The 23,484-nt window shown below is 40.7% G+C and overlaps 1 protein-coding gene across 1 annotated transcript; it reads right to left on the minus strand.

Moving 5' to 3' along the window:
* On the minus strand, positions 973-2,817 carry LOC105173299 (protein transport protein Sec61 subunit beta). The gene is made up of 2 exons (XM_011094992.2): positions 2,684-2,817; positions 973-1,493 (listed from the first exon to the last, which is right to left on the minus strand). Exon 2 carries the CDS (start codon positions 1,489-1,491, stop codon positions 1,243-1,245), a length of 249 nt encoding a protein of 82 aa, XP_011093294.1. The 5' UTR covers positions 1,492-1,493; positions 2,684-2,817; the 3' UTR covers positions 973-1,242.

Here is a 23,484-nt window from a genome sequence, read left to right on the forward strand (position 1 = left end):
ATAAAATTAAGGGAGTAAATGAGCCAAACTCGAGCTAGATTTGTGTGTAATGAGATTGAGAGCTAGACAAGCTCTTATTGTTTGAGCTCGAGCTCACCCTACTTTAATTATTGTAAATCTAATCACATGTATTTAACAATTTAAGTTAATAAAAATATATTGCATACTATGTATCACGATATAAATATAAAACCCACAAATAGATATAAAAAATCATAAGTTAATTGTTAGTATTTGTCAATTTAAAAAAGTATAGGAAGTTACAAATAGATATTAAAATATAACATAAAATTTATGTATTATATTAAATAATTATTTTTAAAAAAATTATAAATTTTTTTAAATTGTTGATTATGCTTGTTTTTTGTATAAAGATTAAATGTATAAATAAAAGTACCATAATTTATTATTATCTAAAATAAAATATACTATGTTGATTAATAATTATTTATATAATCAATTTTGAATATAAAATTAATAAAATATTGAATATGGAATTAAACATATAAAACTTTTAAAAATTAAAAAAATAAAAAATAGAAAATACTTGCAAGCTTATGAACAGAAGGCATTGAGCTCAAGCTCAGCTTGAGTAGAGCTCAAAATCGAGCGAGCTCGACTCGTCTGCCACTCTTAGTGTAAATTTATGTAGCAGCTCAAATCCACTGGGTTGTGTCCACAAACATACTTCACCCTTGTATATACTAGATTGAATTACTTCTATATACTACTAACATGAGTTGCTACAGTAAAAATTTCAATTTAAATAAATGTTTTCCATAGTAAAATCATTCTTGAAACCAGAAACTGTCTACATAAATAGAATGTCAACACTGTTTAGAGATGGACTGAACAATACCATTTGTGCCGCTAATTAGGCATAAAGTACTTTCTAGTGAGGTTCATGTTTCCATCCATTCACGATCCCAACAGTATATGTAAACGAGTAAATCCATGATAAACAACAGGAGGTTACAAAGAAATTCTATGTGCTGCATAATTTCATAATATCAATTAAAAACATGATATGAAGTTGGTAATTGTCAATAGACAAGCTCGTTTTCCCCACCATAAAGCTACAGCTCGAAATCTGCTCTGTTTGAATGTTCCCTAAGTTCATCAAAACATGCCTAGCAGAAAATAATTAAGAAAAAAAAAAAAAAAACTCGCCAAGAGGCAAACTAAACAAAGTAATGTAGTTTTCATTTTCCTGAATCCACATTTCACCATTCGGACTAGAGTCTACTCTTTGCGGACAAAGTACAGCTTACCCATGACGTGAAGTATAGCAACAAAAGCTATGAAACCGATGCTCATGACAAGAACAACATTAGGAGAAATCTTAAGTCCTGGGGCATCATCTGTGTAAAATTGAAGCATGGTCCCACTTGCTCCACCAGCAGCACCACCCCCAGCTGTTCTCCTCCGACGAAGGTTAGCTGCAGCAGCTGCTGCAGTTCCTCGCTGGGGAGCAGCTCCACCTGTTGCCATTTCTGCAGCCAACACTTCAAGCTTTAGAACCACCAAAGCCAACATACTACATGTCGAGAATAGAACAAGAACAAGCCCATGCAAGAGTAAATGAGAAATAAGCAGGCATCTGCATGTGTGTATGTGGAGCTTTCAACATGTGTATTCACAGCAACTTCAAGTGGCAAAGTCACAAAAATTATTTAAGGATACTCTCCATCAACTACTATTGGATAAGTGTTAAACAGCTACAACGGAGACACCATTGATATCAAATGCATGATAAGACATTCCCTCCATTGACAGCAAGTCGAAATAAAAACTCCGGACTGTTTGTGAAAAAAGAGCATAGATGAAAAGAAAGATGCATTAACCCCTCATCTCAGGAGTTGCATCAAAGATGCAAGCAATGGTTCATTCGCTAGAGGTATGCAAAAGACAGATATATCATGAAATGGCATGCCAGACAGTGTCTTGCATTGCTTCAAGTTTTAACAGCCCCCTTCACCAAATTATTCCACAAGTCTCAATGTTCTAGCTCACTACTCAGGATGGTTGCATATAATGTCGTAAAACGACAAAGATTTCAAACAAGCACAGCAATCAGGCTTTATAATTCGTGTTTCAGGTGTGTTAATTAGGTCATGTATATTAACAACCAAACATGTGAGCAGCTATGGTATGAAGGGGCACAACTTGTACCATTAACATGCCTAAATTGTTTTTACCATTATTTCAAGTACACCTATTTTTACAAACTTATTTACCACAAAAAATGATGTACAGCAGGAACAAACTGTTCCCGGTAATTAAACAGTAGATCTAAAACGGAAGCTACGAACAAAGAACAAAACATCCAAATTATTAGATTACATCCTAGCAATTACATCATCATGCATGTAGAAAGAGAAAAAGCAAAAGAAAAAACGATATAACAACATGAATCTACAACCATCAACCCCATACAGGGATTAGCTTCCAGAATCAGATCTAACAATTGCAATCAAAATACATTTTCACGGTATAATAACCTCAATCAAAAGTAACAAAAAACCACGATATCATCAGAAACATCAGATCGACATATTGGCGTGTTTTTATCCAATAGTAGTTAGAATTCCATTGCAGAGACAAATAAAATACCAAATTCATCCGAAGAAAATTCATAATCTGCATCAAAGAGGGAGAATTCGAGTAATTCATGTCAACTGACCTCAAGGTCGTGAATTGAAAACGGAGGATTAGTTCGATCAGACTTTCCCTCTCTAGGGTTTTCCCAATTTTCAGATCGAGAATGAACAGAACAGTGGCGTTAGAAATGAAGTGAATCAATTTATTACTCGTGTGACGTTTTTGACCTTTGACCAGCTGAAGAAAATTTCAGTTTAATACATAAATATTTAAGGATAATTACGAACCCCTCCCTGAAGTTTATTTTAATTATACGTAAATCTCTGTAGTTTGAAAAATTATATTTAGCGTTCCTAAAGTTTATTTCCATCTAACAAATAAGTCTATTTGTTAGTCAAAATTCACCAAATTTATTGATAATAACAAAAAAAATTAAAAAAAATCTATATTAACCCTTGATTGACTTATTATTGACTTATTGCCGGTCAATAATTTTTTTAATGATCAAATTACCCTCATACGTCTTAAAGCATTAATGCATTTGAGGAGCTATCTTTCACTGTTATAATGGTAGTTTAATCCCAGAAAAATATTTGACCTGCAATAAGTCGATCGAGGGTAAATATTAATTTTCATTTAATTTTTTGTTAATATAAGCAAATTTAGTGAATTTTAACTAATGAATAGACTTATTTATTAGAGAGAAGCAAACTTCATGAGTGCTAGATGTAATTTTACAAACTACAGGGGTCTATGTGTAATGACACAAAATCATAGGGGAGGGAGTATAATTATCCCAATACTTAATTAATTTTTTATTTGAGAATATGTTTGATTCAATTCTTTTAATATTAAAGCGACTCAATCAATACACCAATATATTAATTGCAGTAAACAACAAATTGCATAATCGCGATACATCTATATGATTGTAAATAAATTACAACAGTTTACATAAAGTGAGACAAATACTCACATAAAGTGATAATAATACACATACATCTAGCAAGACTCGAACTCATAATATCAAACTTGTTTATGGGACCTCAGCCTTAATCTCGACTACTAGGCTAAGAATATCTGCCAGAGGACTAAAAGTAAGCAATTTCGTAAGTTACTGGACTAAAACAAAAATGGACATAGTTATCGGACTAAAATTAAAATTAGGCATACTTAGTGGACTAAAATAATACTTTTTCCATATTAAAATAAGTAAATAACTTTTTTAGAATATAAAATAGATTAGCTACTATAATAAACACCAATTAAAAGACATTGACAAAGTGTTCGATAAAATTTAGGGACAATTACATCGACACCCCTAACCTATGCTATATTTACACATACATCCATCAGGAACGCTAACACCATTTACACGAACTACTTATATTGATGTGCATGGGTTGCGTGGAACCGAGGAGCTTAGGGTCTCTCTTGTGATGGATACTCCTACATCCTCCCCGAATTTCACGAGGTGCCTTCTGCAACGCGGGGTGATAGAATCGTATTTTGTGCTTATTTCATGTTATATTTTGATCTATTTTGTGACCAAAATGCTCCTAATTAAATATTATTTTGCAACATTAGGACAAATGAAATGGAAAATGAAGAAAAGAACCACAATAGAAATTCGGACTAGACTCAAACTAGACTTTTGGCAAGAATTTGGGGCCGCTTGGACTACCTTTTGATGAATGACAAGTTTAACTAGGATTATAATTTTATTCCCATTAGTCTTTTAGTTCAATTATGAATATATCTTTAATCCTAGTAGAATTAGGTATCTAGTTACTATATATATGTGATGTAATTCACTTTAAGAGACAACTTTTGAACTCTTGATAATTTCAGACCTTGAATTCTCGTCTCTCTATTTCTCAACGTTTTTATGATATTTTCTTACTTTGCTTTTCATGCGTTCTTCCATGAGCATGTGTAGCTAGTTCTCTCATTCTGGTTGAAAATTTAGTGAGTGCTTTAATCCAACAAGTTGTGAGATCTAATTTATACTTTCTATTTTTATTCATATTGGTATTTGTGTTGTTTTCTGTGCTTTTATTATAAATAATTTGATTTATGAATGATAGGTATCGTTATTCATTGTCAAGAATATTTGTCTAGCTAATTGAACTTACAAATCCATAATTGTTTGTTTAGTTCAATAACTATGTTGTGGGGAATGCACAATCTAACTTAAATAAATTCTCGTAGGAATTTATTGGTTAGAATTGGGCCTTTGTAGTTCTTAATGCTGTCGGTAAATTAAATCTTGAGGACGTTCTCAAGGTTATTTACTGATTAGGGATTTAGTCAATGGACGTTCCTTGACTATCCACAAGGTTAGGAAATGTGAGGTCGTTAGGTCGTACCAATGGCCATAACCAATTTATCTATCATGAATGATTATTATCTTTGCATCTATGATCGATCGTGGAATTATGCATGATCCTGTCTTTAACTGGAATACTCTTCTCTTATATTTATATCTTCTAATTTTATTAGTTTTTTAGTTTAATTTAATTTTTATTTTTATTCTTCTTCACAATCATAACCCCCTCCCCCAACTATTTTTATTTGTGAAGGATTGAATTTAAAACCAATCTATGTGGATTCGACCCTACTCATACTTCTACAAAAGTGTTTGTAGGAATTATTTTTGGTGGAATCGACACCCATCAAATTTTGGCGCCGTTTTAGGGGATTGGTGTCTTTAAATTAATTTTCTTTTTCTTGTTCCTTGATTTTATTCCACGTTCTTCTCATACAGTTGAACTTGAATTTGATCCAGAGATCGAGAAGACCGCTCGTAGACGCCGAAAAGTAACCATGCAACACAAGGAAGAGGCTGCTTCTTCTTCTAAACCAGCAACAGATTCTGGACGCGCCCACGTCTAGCGACTCTAAAGAGGAAGTCATGGCTCAAAATCCGGAACGAACGATCAAAGAGATGACTTCCCTTGACTTAAATCAACAAACACTCTGTATTGAATACCCTAATTTAAATGTTGATTTTGAACTTAAATCGGGTCTCATCCACTTACTTCCCACTTTTCATGGCCTTGCAGGTGAAGACCCTCACAAGCAGCTCAAGGAGTTCCATGTGGTCTGTTCCGGCATGAGACCTCAAGGTGTCACCGAAGAATAAGTCAAGCTAAGAGCCTTTCCATTCTTATTGGGCGATAAAGCAAAAGATTGGCTCTACTCCTTACCTTTGGGATTTATTATTAGTTGGAACGAGCTCAAGAAACAATTTAGTGAGAACTACTTCCCCGCTTCAAGGACTACAAACATTCGGAAGGAAATAAGTGAAATACTGCAATTCTCCGGTGAAAGTTTCTATGAGTATTGGGGGAGATTTAAGCAATTGGTGGAGAGTTGTCCTCATCACCAAATTCCCGACCATCTTCTAGTTCAATACTTTTATGAAGGGTTATCTGAGGCAAATAGAAGCTTGGTAGATGCAGCAAGTGGAGGTGCTTTGTATGACCAAACTCCTAGCGAAGCAAGCAAACTAATCGCAACCATGGCGGCTAATAATAAACAATTCAGTATAGAAAAGACAACCCCCCACGAAGGGTAAACTAGGTAAGTACTTTTATTAATGAACATTTAGATAAACTTACTTCTCTTGTTGAAAAGTTTATAGGGGGGAACATTCAACAAGTCAAGACTTGTGGGATATGTACATTTTCGGGACATTGCACCGACTCTTGTCCTACACTTCACGAAGAATCAACTGAACATGCTGACGCTGTAGGTGGATTTTTTGGGCAACAAGAAAGGAGATATGACCCATTTTGCAATACTTATAACCCCGGATGGAGAGATCACCCAAATTTGAGGATGGCAATCAACCACAAAACTTTCAAAGAGTTCCACACCAACAACCACCACCACCACCTCAAACCAATCCAATAATGGTATGCTCTTGGAGGATATCATGAAGACACTCGACTTGAGCACCCAACAATTCCAAAAAGAAACTTACAAATTCCAACAAGAAACCCGCTTGAGCATACAAAATTTGGAATTCCAAATGAGCCAACTGGCCTCCTCCGTCAGCCGCTTGGAGTCTCAAGGTAAGTTTTCCTCCCAAACTATTATTAATCCTAAACACAACGTTAGTGCTATTACCTTGTGCAGTGGAAATGAGCTACAACTCGAAAATAGCACTAGGCGTGGGCACGCACCGCAGGACAAAACAGAGGATGCACTCGAAATTCCTCCAAAATAAGTTGAAAAACCCAACCAAGTCAGCGAGGGCAGTCCCAAGGTATTCATGCCCAAACTTCCCTTCACGGAAAGATTCGCCAAGTCCAAAGAGGAGGAAGAGGAAAAGGAAATCCTTGAAAATTTACTCAAAGTTGAGGTAAATATTCCACTACTCAATAAAATTAAACAGATACCTCACTATACAAAATTTCTCAAGGAATTGTAGACAAACAAATCTAAATTAAGAGGTAATGAAAGGATAAACATGGGAGAAAATGTATCTGTCATTCTTCAAAGAAAACTACCTCCTAAATGCAATGATCCAGATATGTTTTCTATCCCTTGCAAAATGGGAAAGATTGAAATAGAAAAAGCCATGTGTGATTTGGGTGCTTCAATTAATATTATGCTTCTTCCTATCTATGAATCTTTGAATGTTGTCCCATTGAAAGAAACGGGGGTTGTTCTTCAACTTGCCGATCATTCCGTAGTTTACCCGAACGAGTTCTTGAGGATGTACTTGTGCAAGTTAATGAATTGATTTTTTCTGCTGATTTTTATGTGCTTGATATGACGGGTGATTCCCAATTCTACATCCATCTTGCTTTATGTGCTTCATATGAGGGGGGATATTTCTCCCAATTCTACATCCATCTTGCTAGGTTCCTTAAAACCTCAAAAATCAAAATTGATGTTGATGCCGGAATTCTCTCTATAGAATTTGATAATGAGGTTATGAGTTTTAGAATTGGTGGTGCCATGAAATATTCTAATGATGTGCATTCTATCTTTCTCATTGATTTTATTGATCCTTTGGTGCAAAAAAATGCTATGTTCGATGGTGGAGGAGCATTTAAGACAACAATTACCAAAAGTCTCACCTCAAGTTCAAGAACTTACAAGAATAAAGTCTTTCATGACAAAATAAGTTCGAGGAAGAAGTCATCCATGGACCGCCAAGTTCTCCTAAATCCACACCATCATCGGGTGCATTACGTAGGAGAAGTGGATTTAGAGTGTCCAACTAATTTAAGTTGAGGCACAACAACGTCTAGCCAAAGACGTTAAAAAAAGGCGCTTCTTAGGAGGCAACCTATGTCCATTTCCTTTTCTCAATTGTTTTTTCTCTCATCTAACTTCTTGTAAGTGTTGTCATACCACTAAAATTTATTTTTGCAGGTCAAGGTGAACATGCATAAACCCTACAGTTAGGCGTGCACATGCCTAATTCGGCCAACTAATCTGTCAAAAGGTATGAGCATCCATAAGGGACTCTCCCTCTCATTCTCGGTCTCACAATTCTCGAGCTCCCGCAGTTCTACCACTTAACTCCGGATCACTAAGGGACGTTCTCTTTCTATTTTGCTCTTATTTTATCGTTCTAGATATGTGATGTGGTCGAGGATTTTTACTAAGGATAAAATTGAAAATTTTACCCGGCACAATTGCACACCAAGTGAATTGCGATTTTCGAAAGAGGTGCTCTTTTCAAGGAACAAATGGGTCTCACTCAATCAATAGTCCCCCCCATAAAAAAATAATATTTTGGTACTTATAGTGGTGTTGTAAATTATATGGTATGGTGGATTGTATATATTTTGTGTATGCCTCCTATAAAATAAATTACATTTTTGCCCTTACAAGTTAATAATTTTTATCGCGATGTATATCATACAATCCCCCACTCTCGAATGGAATATGCACACCCGGTGTAATTTTTTTTATCCGAGAGTGAACACTTTTCTAAATTTTGTTAACACATGGGAGTGGATGGGTGGTAGTCATTTATTATTTTCAATTCATTGGGGGTGTGCGAATACGCTTGGCCAATAGTGTCTGGTTTTTTATGTGCATCTAGACAGGTTTCTTGGTCGTAAAGCACTTTTGCCATGTTGTTCACCTCGAGTCCAGGGCTCGAGTTGAGTGCCTAGTAGTGGTGCTACACCTCGAGCCCGAGGTGCGGGGGTGCTTGAGGTGGAGCGGGGTGGGTGGGTGGCGTCCCCCCTGTGGCAGCTCAAGGCCATGCCTCGAGCTGGTGGGGGCGCGGCCTCTCTTTAGCTCGAGGCCGGGCCTCGAGCTGGGGGGTAGCGTCCCCCCTACTGCAGCTCGAGGCGCTGTGCCTCGAGCTGGGGGAATGGCGTCCCCCCTGCTGCAGCTCGAGGCTGTGCCTCGAGCTGGGGGGGGCCCCCCTCCGGCGCCCCCTCGCACCCCCCTCGAGCCTTTGGCTTGAGTCCTCAAGTGTTGGGAGAAGGTGCTTATTTTTACGTCCCATGAGTTTTGCACCTAGGGGAAAAGTGTGGAAAGTAAGAACTCCAACCACTACACCATCAAATATTTCTTGATAATATTTGTTCACATTTTCTATTGGTAGAGGTTGTTCAGAATTTATTCATCATTTGCGCCGAACTCTTTCATTTGTTTTGAGAAATTCGATGTCATCTTCAAGAGATGAGATTTCCTGTAAACAATTCTTACATTGGGTGATGGAGCCCCCCAAGACCTAGAAGAAGATGAAGTGACGCCATTTTTTTAAGGACGTAGCCTCTTGGGGTGATTTTTTCACCATCCATTAGGTTGAAAATTTCGGTAGGCAACTCGATAGTCCTCCACATTCATAAATGTAGTCACTACACTTACTAAGTTCTTGTTTTGTTCTCTTATAATTGCATTCGTCAGATGTTGCCTCAAGGGGTGTTTTTGCTCAAGCCCCAAAGTTAGGATTTTACGAACTTTGGAAGGGGGGCCAAAATTTTCCGATTCCAACATTTTTACGAGGGGACCTTGCATCAAGAATTTGATAAGGGGACGTTGCCTCAAAGGATACTTCATGTCCCGGAGTCGGTCTTTTACCAACTTCAAAGGGATGTAAAGTTTCCAGGGCGACATTATTGACGAGGATCTCAATAAAAGTTCCATTTAGGGGGGTCCCGGGGCAATAGCGACTTTTGTCTATATGACAATGACGATTTTTGCCTCTATGGTCCTCGTGAAACTTCAAGGATCTCTATGTCTAAGTTTGTTTCATTTGTTGGGACTACGACAAGAAAACCAATTTCATTAGTTAAAATTCAGAATACAAAGTTTTAGGAAAATTCAAAAGGGGAGAAGGATATGTTGAGCAACTACTCAAGTTTTCTCCTATTACAAGTGAATAGCCAGAAAATAATTTTTCCCACTACGTGAACTTCGAGTTACTCCATCGTGCCTTGTTGATCTTTTTGAGGTCACGGGATGACTCCTGCGGTGGGATAGTTATCGTCACGAGGAGTTGGTGCATTCGGCCCACGATCAAATTGGTGTCCTTGTGGATAGTGGTTGACATATTCCTTTAAGTGTCCCCGCTGGATCAATTTTTCTATCTCATTCTTCAGATGATGACATTCCTCCGTCGTGTGTCCCCTGTCCCAATGAAAATGACAATACTTATCAGATTTGAGTCTCTTGGGGTTATCTTTCATGTTTGCCGGCCATTGACTGATTAGTCCTTGCTGTTTCGCCACCATTAATATCTTCCCTCTGGGAGCATTCAAGGCGGTATAGTGAGCAAACCCCGCCGGAGGTACATGCTTGCATTCCTCTTTTTTTTTAGCTCCTTTTCCTCTTTCCAACCCTTCCTTTTGCCGCTAAAGGAATGATCCAAAGTATTAGACTCCTCAATCCGGATGTATTTCTGGGAGCGCACGAGTAAATCTCCATAGTGTTAGTGGGCTTGCCGGCTATGGACTCCTTGAATCTTTCTGGTAGCAGATTCTGTTGGATAATACTAGCCAACAAATCATGATTAACATGAGGAACTTCATGCACTGCGTCCACGATTCTTTGGATGTAGTATCTCAAAGCTTCGCCCTCCCTTTGGCGAATGGTGAATAGAGATGCAGCCGTTTTCGGAACTTTCTTGTTCATGGAGAAGTGATGTAAGAAATGTTGAACCAACTGTTCGAGGCTAGAAATAGTTCCAGCGAGCAGTTGGTTGAACCAGACTAATGCATTTTTTGACAACGTAGTGCGAAAGACCTTGCAGTAACGGCGTCACTCAGATCGTACCAATCAATCTTAGGATAAAATTTATCTAAGTGTTCTTGTGGGTCTCCCGTTCTATCATATTCCGATAGATTCGAGACCTTGAGGCCTGCTGGGAGCGCTTCGGCTAGAATGTTCGGGGCGAAAGGGCTACGTCTTGGAGGAGCTACGGCCAATGACAAGTAGGAATCCTCGACCCCTTTAGGTGGTGGGGGAGCGGAAGATTCTCGATTGCAGAGATTATGACCTTGAGTCTGTGCAACTTCATGCCTAGAGATCTTGTTGTTCACTTCCTCCTACCTCTCCTCCTCCTCCTCGGGAGCCGAGGATATTTCTCGACTTCTGCGAGGGGAAGGAGGGGGTGGGTTCGCAGGTTGTCGCGCTACAAATTGGCCTACGGCTTGTGCCGCCGCTCGAGTAGATGCATCGCGTATCATGGCGAGCAAAGCTTCTTGTGTGAGTTGGATCATCGGTTCTTGGGGTGGAGTTTCTGGGGGGAGCGCTCTCCCGGGAGGTGCGGGCGGAGATTGTTGACGTGGAGGAATCTCCCCATTGAGGGTTACTTGCACATGCGTCAGGGGGTTACCTCCTGGGGTGGTGACTGTTCACGAGGCGGGTCTTGTTCTACCAAGTCTCGAGACCTGGTGTGCATACTCAATGTCGAGATAAATGTTCCCACATACGGCGCCAATGATGTGGTCGAGGATTTTTACTAAGGATAAAATTGGGAATTTTACCTCGACACAATTGCACACCAAGTGAATTGCGATTCCCGAAAGAGGTGCTCTTTTCAAGGAAAAAATGGGTCTCACTCAATGAATAGTCCCCCCCATAAAAAATTAATATTTTGGTACTTATAGTGGTGTTGTATATTATATAATGTGGTGGGTTGTATATGTTTAGTGTATGCCTCCTATATAATAAATTACATTTTTGCCTTTACAAGTTAATAATTTTTACCAATGTATATCAATATGCATGCTTGCCACATTGGGGACAATGTGGAATTAAGTGGAGGGAGGGTGTAATTATTTTGATTGATGTTTGCTACCTGTTCCATATTTGTTGAAACCCAAAATTTTTTTTCTTGTCCTCATGCTAGCTTTATGATCAAAGATTTAAGATAATCAAGTAATAATTTGATAATGTGTGATAAGGGAGTGCATCTAATGACTATTGACAACTTACGGTTAAGAACTTGTTTTTGCAACTGGTGATTTGATTTGAAAATTGAATGTGGAAAATTGGTGGACATAACCTACCTATAGAGGATTTTTGAGCCTATACACTCATGAAAATCTACAATTTTTCTTGTCTTGAGAGACAATGCTTCATGATTTTTGTCTTCCTAGAACTTGCTTTGAACCATATCGAGACCACATCTCTATGCATTCACTTGAAAATGATAAAGGCACTAGGATAAAAACCCCTTTATCTTAAAAGACCACCCACATGCAATTCTCCTTAGTAAGCCCATTGGAGCCTTATAAGCCTTAATTCCTTGTTATGAAATCCCAAGTATAAACAAACTCTACCATCTTTTTATTACCCTTGTTTGGTCCTTCCAAGGACTAGTAGAGCGTCAAGGAAACAAAGATGTATTCTAAGTATGTGTTTTGACATTAAATGTGGAGATATCTCAATTATTGTAAAGGAGGTTTATGAGCTAACATGTCATGTGACAATCTTGTTCTATGCCTTAATAGACAAAGAAAGAGAGGAAAGAAAGAAAAGAAAAGAAAAAAAAGTACCTTCGAAACAAAAAAACCAAGAAAAAGAAAATGAAAAAAAAAGGGAAAAAGAAAAAAATCAAGGCAAGAAAAAAAAAATACTCTATCTCTTTGAAAGAAAGGCATAGCTCAAGTCGAGGAAATTAGGACATGAAATTAGAGTATGAGATAGATCAATTTTGAGGAGCTTGGATTCTTACATTCATTACTTGGTGCTCTAATTTAGTTCCTTGGATTTTCACCTCATTTTTTTTCCTAATTCTTCCTACATCTAAACCAAAGCCCCATTACAATCAAAATATAAGACCTCTTGATTCAAGTGTGTCTATATTTAAAAGTGGTGGAGATTTTGGTGTATAATTAAGCCTACGGTGAAGCATTTTCATAGCAAGAATTTGAGCGAAACACTCAATCAAAAACACTTGAGAGATTGGGAGATATGACAACATAGTCCACTTGTTTCTCATGCTTAGTTTTTGATGAAAATCATCTTGAAAAAACTTGTTTGAAGCTTGTTGAGTTGTCTTTTATCATATGGTGTACCATTCTTTGAACATTTAATTAGATTTTTGCTTGGGTACTTTCGTCTGGGATCCCTAAAAGTTTGGAATGAAATTCTTGAACCTATTTTATCTCTATTTCTTTGCATTGAGGACGAGCAAAAGGTTAAGTGGGGAGATATTTGATAGGATCGCATTTTGTGCTTATTTCATATTATATTTTGATCTATTTTGTGACAAAAATGCTCCTAATTAAATATTATTTTGCAGCATTAGGGCAAATGAAATTGAAATGAAAAAAAGAACCAAAATGGAAATTCAGACAAGACTCAAACTCGATTTTTAGCAAGAATTTGGAGCTGCTTGGACTACCTTTTGATGAATGAGGATTTTAACTAGGATTATAATTTTATTCCCATTAGTCTTTTAATTCAATTAGGAATCTATCTTTAATCCTAGTAGAATTAGGTATCTAGTTATTATATATATGTGATGTAATTCACTTTAAGAGACAACTTTTGAACTCTTGAGAATTTTAGACCTTGAATTCTTGTCTCTATATTTCTCTACGTTTTTATGATATTTTCTTATTTTGCTTTTCGTGCGTTCTCCCATGAGCATGTCTAGTTAGTTATCTCATTCTAGTTGAACACTTGGTGAATGCTTAAATCCAACGAGTTGTGAGATCTAATTTATGCTTTCTACTTTTATTCATATTGGTATTTGTGTTGTTCTCTGTGCTTTTTGTTAAAAATAATTTGATTTATAAATGATAGGTATCTTTATAAATTGTCAAGAATATTTGCCTAGCCAATTGAACTTGCAAATCCGTAATTGTTTGTTTAGTTCAATAACTAGTGGTAACATAGCATAATTGATTATGTAGAAGTCTTCGATTATGTTGTGGGGAATGGACAATCTAACTTAAATAAATCCTCGTAGGAATTTATTGGTTACAATTGGGCCTTTCCAGTTCTTAATGCTGTCTGTAAATTAAATCTTGAGAATGTTCTCAAGGTTGTTTACTGATTAGGGATTTAGTTAATGGACGTTCCTTGACTATCCACAAGGTAAGGAAAGGTGAGGTCGTTAAGTTGTACCAATGGCCATAACCAATTTATCTATCATGCATGATTGTTATCTTTGCATCTATGATCGACCGTAAAATTAAACATGATCCTGTCTTTAACTGGAGTACTCTTTTCTTATATTTATCTCTTCTAATTTTATTAGCTTTTTAATTTAATTTAGTTTTTATTTTTATTCTTCTTCACAATTATAAACCCCCCCAATTATTTTTATTTTTGAAGGAATTAATTTAAAACCAATCCTTGTGGATTCGATCCTACTCTCACTTCTACAAAAGTGTTCGTAGGAATTATTTTTGGTGGATTCGACATCCACCATGTGGCTAGAAGTTCGCTGACTACTTCCGCCAATAGCAACACACTCCTGCTCGGCACTACCGCAGCGCGCCGACAGGAATCACAATAATGATAGCAACAACAACAAGGCCAGTAAATTGAACACGTGATTTCAGAAAGTAGATTGAATTAAACTGAAAAATTGCGTATACAGTAGACAACGATGCTAGAGCAAGGGGATCTCTTTGACGGGGACTCTAACACATCATTAAACCCAGCTTCTATTTCTATAATAGGATTAAAAAAGATTTTTCTATTTAAAGCAATAGACACTAAAAAGATTGAAAAACGCACCTCAGGAAGCCAAACGTCCCCTAAGCAATAAAAACAAAACAAAGCAAACTAACAAAGCAAAATAAAAGACCAACACCTAAAACTCTAAAACTACAGAAGTCCAGTGTCTATCGGTGAAGGTTGTTTGGTCGGCCATGTAGAACGGTTGTGTCGTCAAAATACGCGTCAAGGTGTCGAGTGCGCGGGCAGCACTTGACATTCTCCCCCACCTTTGCGGGTGTCGTCCTCCTTGTCTGCTGAATATTTCTTCAATTATCTCACATGGAAGACATTATGGATTTTCCACCAGGAAGGCAACTCCACCTTGTAGGCCACCGTTCCAATACGCCTAATGATAGATAATGGGCCAACATACTTCTGCATCAACCGAGGATCTCTCCCCCTTGATGACTTGGATAATCTCGGATCTGGAACCTTTACCATTACATGGTCTCCCGCATTGAACTCGATGAAGCGGCGGTTTTGATCTGCATACTTCTTCATCCGCTTCTGAGCTTTATCTAGGTAACTTCTGGCAATATCAACGAAGAGATGAGCCGTCCCTTCTACCGTAATATGTTTTAGAGCTACGATAAAAGTAGCATACTTCAACCACCACGACGATAATAGAGCCTAAGTCTTCGACCTTAGGCAATCTAGAAATATAATCCATGGAGATGCTCTCCTGGGGTCTCTTTGGGATAGGAAGTGGTTGCAACAAACCAGCCTTTTTCTAATGGTCTACCTTGTCCTGCTGTCATATCAAGCAGGTGTGGACATAAGTCTCCACATCGTCCCGCATCTGTGGCCAATAGTAGGCCCTCTGCACGAAGGCGTAGGTGCGCTCCTGTTCTTGGTGTCCTGTGGCATTCCGAGATAAGTGATTTTCGTAGGTCCCCGCTTTTCAGCACATATACACGATTTCTCTTGGTCATCACCAATCCATCCTCAAGCCAAAGCTGTTTGCCCTGCTCGACAAGCTGGATCAGGCCTTGCGTTGCGGGATCACTCGATAGTAACTCCCGCACCCGATCCCTTACGGAGGTGGCAACTGCGCTAGAGGAGAGCGCTGCTATCGACTCCAAACTCGCCAAACCCGCCCTACGGCTTAGGCGTCTGCTGCATTGTTGCTGGAGCCAGCCCGATACTCCAACACAAAGTGAAACTCTAAGAACAACTCCTGCTAACGTGCCTGCCTACTGGTCAACTTTGAAGTGACTCACTGCAATATTGTCCATCCTGACCATGAAGGGAGACCCAACAAATAACACTGCCATAGTATAAGGTAATGAACTACGGCTAGCAATTCCTTCCCATGCACTGAATAGCGCCACTCAACATCCTTGAGTTTCCTGCTCCCAAAGGTATCTGGGTGACCGTCTTGCATTAGGACGCCTCCTAACGCATAGTCCGAAGTGTCTGTCTCCACCACCAACGACTTCAACATATCTGGTAAGGCCAGCACAGGATCTGTTACCATCGCTTTCTTCAAATCATCGAAGGCGACTTGGCATAGGGGCGTCCAATTCCAAGTCTCTGTCTTCTTCAATAAATTCGTTAAGGGCCGTGCTATCTCGGAGTAGCCTTTTACAAAGCGCCAATAATAATTCACCAAGCCGAGAAATGAGCGCAAGTGATGAACATCGCTCGGCGGCTGCCAATCCTCAATAGCTTGCACTTTCTTGGGGTCCCCGAATACGCCCTCTCTCCACAATGTGCCCTTAGAAACTCATAGTCTTCTGACCAAATGAGCACTTCGACACCTTCGCATATAGATTGTGCTCGCGGAGTCTCATCAAAACCTGCCGCAAATGGTTTACGTGCTCGGCCAAGGTTCCACTGTAAATCACAATGTCGTCTAGGTACACCACTACAAACTCATCAAGAAAACCATGGAGTACTTAGTTCATCAGGGTGCTGAAGGTTGTGGGAGCATTCGTCAAGGCAAAAGGCATGACAAGAAACTCGAAAGCTCCATACCTCGTGACCACTTTCATCTTCGCCTCATCGCCCTCCTTGATTTGGACCTGCCAATAGCCCGACCTCAAGTCTATCTTTGTAAAATAGTTCGCCCAACTTAAACGGTCGAAGCAGTCCGCCACGAATGGTATTGGATACTTGTTCTTTACAGTAATCTTATTCAGTGCCCGATAGTCACAGCACATGCGTAGGGAGCCATCGGCCTTCTTTTGAAATAGGACCGGCGCCCCATACGGGGACTTAGTGGGTTTGATGATTCCGCTCTCCAGCATCTCCTTCAACTGCTTCCTAAGCTTCAGAAGCTCTGGTTGCGACATCCTATACGGTGCCCTAGCGGGATGTTTCGTGCCAGGCACTAATTCAATTCCGTGATCCACTACACTTTTCTGCGGTAGCTTCCGAGGCAACTTATTTGGCATCACGTCCTCAAAATCTCTCAGCAACTTCTTTATTTCACCAGGGATGGGCCCTGACGTTTCCTCTATCTCCTCAAAACGAAGAGTGCACAAGTAGGATGGCTCATTCCGCTTGCGCCCCTTCTCAAATTGCATGGCCGACAGATACTTCTCTCCTATGCACCCAGCCAATGTGGGGATGATACAAGGTTTTGCCCCCACATCAGCGAATCAACGTGTGGTAAAATGGTTGTACGTGTATCCCGCAAAAATTCAAGCCCGAGGATGAGCTTGAAGTTGTCCATCACCAGGATAGAAAGGTTGGACTTGCCCTCATAAGGACCCACCTTAATCAGCACAGATTTGGCCACACCATCAATGGTTTGTGCGGCTGAGTTAATTCGCCTTCACTCGCTCAACTCCCTTCTCCAGCATGAGCCCGAGTCTCGCCACGTCGGCGCTTGCAAGGTAGTTGTGAGAGGCTCCAATATCAATCATGGCACGAATCGATTTGCCATGAATATTCACATCAACAAACATCAACCCCTTCTTCTCAGGATTCCAGGGCTGTGCATCTTCTTCCTGCTGGTTCACAGTAAGAGCCGGGGCAGTCTTTCTCGTAAGGGGTGGCATAACCTTCTTTGCCGCCACCTGGGACAATGTACTACATCATTGGGAGACGGCGCCCAAGTTTTCCTCATCGTCCTTCGAGTCATTCCCGCCATTCCTAGATGCTTGTGGCTCCATAGTCTTCGCGGCGACGCCTTGTCAGTAAAGGTCGCCAGCGTATTCAGTAATTGTTTCTTCAGATAGTCCCGATATCTATGCAGGCCATTGCATAGAAAGTACCCACTACTCCTCCACAGCGCCCCCTACCTGTTCTCCTGGGGCTGGAACTGCCCTGCGAACTACTCTGAGCATGGGGCTTCTCATCTCCCCCACCTCTATTGGAGTTACTCCTGAACGATCTCGCCCCACCCGGCTTATTCTATATGGGGTAAGACATCGTCTGCCTGTCCCTCCAAGTCTCTAGGTTGAAATCTGCCAAGCGTTCGGCTGTTGCCATATCCAAACTCAAATCAACCACCAGTTGGCGCTGCAGCTCAAGACGCACCAACTATTTCAAGCCTTCCATGAAAGTGAACAGCTTATCCTTCTCCGACATGTCTCAGATATTCAGCATCAGTGTCGAGAAGGCTTTCACATATTCTTGCACGGAGCCTGTATGCTCCAACTACCACAATGCCTGCTTGGCATTGTACTCGACATTCTCCGGGAAGAACTGCTCTTGGATCGCCTTCCAAAGAAGGGCCCAAGTATCAAGCCGCACTTGATGGGCTTGTATCTCCGCATATTTGGTGCGCCACCATAGCTTGGCATCACCCGTCAGATACATGGTCGCAGTCGATACCTTCCTCGCCTCATCGTGCACATCTGGCGCAAGGAAGTATTTCTCAATGTAAAAAATGAAGTTCTCGACCTCCGTCGCATCCCGAGCACCCCCATAGGCCTTCGGTTTGAGAATCCGAAGCCTAGCACTAGGGTCATGAGCAACAATAGGGGCGTTACTCACTGCACGTTGGAGCAGACCAATCTAAATAGACATCTGCTCATGTCACGCTGCATATCGGCAAAATCAACGCCTCTAAAGGCACCAGCTATCTCTTGGATCACCTACCAATATTCATGCAGCTCCGAATTCAGTACCGTGATCTCAGATTCCAGGGAAGAGACCTTCTCCTCCAAATTCATCACCAATTGAGTCAACCGAGAGTGTTTGTCCTTCGGGTTCTCAGCTCGCTCGCTAGGCGATGCTGCATGTCGCGGGCTCTCCGCATCTTGCCCCGACACTCTCCCAGAAGGATTTGTTTGGGTCTCCGCAACCCGCGTCCGCCCCATGACGGCAAGAGGCTCTGATACCACTTTTCACAAGGTGCCTTCCGCAACACGGGGAAAAGGGCACCGTGTAGCTAGCTGTCCATTGGCTACTTCCGCCAATAGCAACACACTCCCGCTCGGCACTAATGCAACGCGTCAACAAGAATCACAATAATGATAGCAACAATAGCAACGACAATAAATTGAACACGCAATTTCAGAAAGTAGATTGCATTAAATTAAAAATTTCGTATACAGTAGACAACGATGCTAGAGCAAGGGGATCGCCTTGAGGGGGACCCTAACATGTCACTAGACCAAGCTTCTTGGACTTATTCCCCCCTATAATAGGCTTAAAAAAGATTTTTCTATTTAAAGCAATAGACACTAAAAAAATTGAAAAACGCAACTAAGGAGGCCTAACATCCCCTGAGCAATCAAAACAAAACAAAGCAAAATAAAAGACCAACACCTAAAACTCTAAGATTGCGGAAGTCCAGCGTCTGTTGGCGAAGGTTGTTTGTTCGGCCATGTAGAACGGTTGCGTGGCTGAAATGCGCGTCAAGGGTGACGAGTGCGCAGGCGGCCCTCGACACCGCATCTAGCGTCGACGATGGTGGAACAATTGTTGGTGAAGACCCCGCCTTGCATGATTGAGCCTTTGGAGGATGATTGGCACGTAGATGTAGTTCCTCACCAAGACGCCACAGTGGGTAAGCCATCGAAGCCTTCACAACTGTTTATTGGTAATGTGCCGATTATTACTTCCCATGATTTTAATGGTACAATGGATATGATTGCTGAGACGTTTGACAACTCCTCTTGTAAAACCTTAACATTTATTCCATCTTTGGTTCAAAATGGGGAAATTTTTGTTCGTTCATCGTTGGATATCATTACTAAAGGGTCGAAGAGATGAGCCACCGTGGTGGGTATTTCCTTGGCAAGAAATCATACTTTCATCACCTTGATGGATTTGTTTGTTCCGTGAGGCTGGCCGTTAAGGAGGTCAAGACTACTTCCAACGGCTTCGTTTTCTTTCAATTCAAAACAGTGGTAGCCATGGAGGAGGTGATTGAGGGTGGTCCTTCGTTGTTCTAAGGACAACCTATTGTTCTTCAACGGTGGGAGCCTAGCATGGTGTTACGAAAGCATAAGCAGGTTCCGGATTAAACTGCGTCACCTACCAGTAGAGCTATGTACGGTGGAGGGATTGAGCATGGTGGCAAGTGGTATTGGCCGCCCCTTATATCCAGATGCTATTACAAGAGCGTGCACGAGGCTTGACTTTGCGAGAGTTTGTGTTACGCTTGACATATCCTTAAAATTACTATGGCACATTATCCTTATGATTCCTAAAGCAGAAGGTAGTGAGATGGCTTGCAAGGTAGATGAGGAATATGAGTAGTTGACGCCTAAATGCACTAGTTGTTGCGCCTAGGATATGCAACGACTGCATGTCCATTGAATAAGGTTGCTTCCAAGCCTCCTGTGTCAGTTTATGTTCAACGTCCAAGCCACAACGAAATAGCCAGTTCCTGTTTCACCTATGGTCGGTTAGAAAGAACGAAGCAAACTTTAACTTAGCCGGCCCCTTAAGTGCCTATGCGATCGAAGATCAAGAGTGATGGAGGAAAAGGTAAGGAAGTCCTGTTACATAATTCATTTAACGCTCTTATGTTGGATGAGGATGTTGCAGATTTGTCATGGGGTCCTAATGCACGTAGCCCCTCCATTAATCTTACATAAATCTTGCGGTTTGGAATGTACGGGGACTCAACCACAGAGATCATCAAGTGGCGCTTATGGACCTTGTGGTTGAATATAAGCTGCAGTTTGTGAGCATTCTTAAAACACGTGTATCTTTCTCCAAATTTACTCATGTTCAGGAGTGTCTTCTCCGACAACGGCGGTGGTTCACGGATCATATGGTCTGGAGAATCGTATTTGGATAGCATGGTTTGATGACTTTCTGGGATGTAGATATACTGGAATCAGGTGTTCAGTTTATTCACTGACGTATTCATATATATGCTTTACATATTTCTATATTATTTACCGTTGTGTATGGTGCTAATGAGGTAGAGGAGTGGAGGTTGCTTTAGGAGGCTCTTGGTATGATTTCTCGACAGGGTCCTGATGTTCAATTATTGGTTGGGGGTGACTTAAATGTTGTGTTAGATTTGAGTGAGGTGCGTGGGACCTTCGGTGATATTGCAGGGGCTATGGCGGATTTTAATGCTTGCATACTTGATGGGGGCCTCATTCGCTTGCCCATGCAGGGGGAAGCTTTACATGGCACAATCATAGCATTGGCTAGCGCAGCTTGTGTAAAGACTTGACCGACTGCTGGTTAACGACTGGTGGCTGGAGAGATGGCCAAATTCTCTTTACCATAGCCTTATCCTAAGAACCTCTGATCATTCTCCATTGGTTCTTTATGGGGACAACACCAATAGCCCGATTAGTATGTTTCGATTTGATAATTATCTTGCTATGTCACCAAATTTCATGCCTACAGTGCGGAGCATATGGCGGCACCCTATTCTGGGTTCTTCGATGTATGGTGTTACTCGAAAATTGAAAGCTTTGAAGACTTTGGTTAGACAAATGAGGAGGAATAAGGGTGACCTGGCTAAGAATGTGAAAGATGAGGCTGGTTTCTTGGAGGTCTTACAGTCTATCAGGCAGTTGAGCTGGCATGATGCATTATTGCGGCAGTTGGAATACTGTTGTTGGTTAGTATTCTTCAAGGCAACTAAGATGGAGCAAGTTATGCTTGAGCAACGGGCTAAGATGTAGTGGATGAAAGATGGGGACCAGTGCACTCGTGTGTGTTTCCGTAAGGTGGTGACACGGTGTGTTGCTAGAAGAATATATAAAATACAGAATGATGATGGTTATATGATCACGGAGTTTGCGGTGATTAATGAATTTGTGGGCTATTACACGTGGCTACTTTGGGGTGATAGAGCACAACGGTTCATGAACCTTTCCTTCCTTTGTCCTTGGGCTTGGTATCTTGTCTCTAAGGAGGATATCCCTACCCTCCTTAATCTGTTACGGATGAGGAAGTGAAGATGGCGATTTTTGACATAGACGAGGATAAATCTCCTAGACCAGATAGTTACTCGTTTGGGTTCTATAAGGCGGTCGGGCTGGTGGTGGGCCATGAAGTTGCTACGCCGATTCTGGATTTCTTCACTACTGGCCATTTGCTCTAGTAGGTGAATACTACCCTACTCCTCCCTAAGGTACGCTCCCTTACCAATGTGGCTGAGTTTCTCTCCTGTTGTAATGTGTTATATAAGGCGATCACTCGTATTATTGTGAAGCGATTGAGTATTGTGTTGGGGAAAATCATTAGCCCATCTCAGAATGCCTTCATACCAGGACGTTACATTGGGGATAATGTGTTCTCAGCCCAGGAACTGTTTTCAGGTTATAATTAGCAGCCGTTGCCACTGAGATGCGCTTTAAAAGTTGACCTGCGCAAGGTATATGATAAAGTGGAATGGGAGTTCCTCTTTGCGACTCTTCGGCTCTTTCGATTTCCGCCGCAGTTTATTAGTTGGATTGAAGAATGAGTGACTACGAAATCCTTCTCGGTATACATTAACTAGGTTGCTCATGGCTTTTTTCAGGGGGCTCGTCGTCTTTGCCAAGATGATCCCATGTCCCCATACCTATTTGTGCTAGTTATGGAGGTGCTGCATTTATTGCTTCAACAGCTTATTGAGCAGGATGAGATATTTACCCACCACTGGTACTATCGAGAAAGTAGACTATTCCTCTTAGCCTTTGCAGATGATTTATTACTCTTTTGCCATGCTGATACTGCATCTATCTCGGTATTTAAAAAGGGCCTGGATTTACTTTTATGTCTAACCTGTGTGCTAACCCGGACAAAAGCCACTTTTTCCTATCTAAATTTGCCACCTACACCACTGAGAGCATTCATGAGTTGCTAGGCTTCTAAGAGGGATCACTGCCAGTGCGTTATCTTGGAGTGCCCCTCTTGTCATCTCGATTAAAAATTGCTGATTGTGCCCCCTTACTTCTCAAGATAGATAATCGTATTAAAGGTTGGGAGGGTATTTCTCTTTCATTTGCGGGACAAGTGCAAGTGTTGTTCTTATGGTACTCAATATTTATTGGGTAATGACTTCGTATTGCCTAAAGGAGTTATTAAAGAGGTGGAGAAATGCTTGAAAACCTTTTTGTTGCATGGTCCTAATGGGGGGGGGGGCTACCCTAAGGTTACAAGGCACCGTATGTATAAACCGATCGAGGAAGGGGGGCTAGGCATCCGGGATATTGGAATGATCGTCTTGCGGGTTTTCTAGGGTGAATGGACTTCTGTTTGAGTGGATTGTTTTTCATATACGCTTGCATGGGCAGACGATTTGGACGATGAATACACAGTTGGGTTCCCGGGGATGGAGGAAACTTCTTTGTCTACAGGACGTCC

The sequence above is a fragment of the Sesamum indicum genome, linkage group LG11 (assembly GCF_000512975.1).
Source record: "Sesamum indicum cultivar Zhongzhi No. 13 linkage group LG11, S_indicum_v1.0, whole genome shotgun sequence".
NCBI lineage: Eukaryota > Viridiplantae > Streptophyta > Magnoliopsida > Lamiales > Pedaliaceae > Sesamum > Sesamum indicum.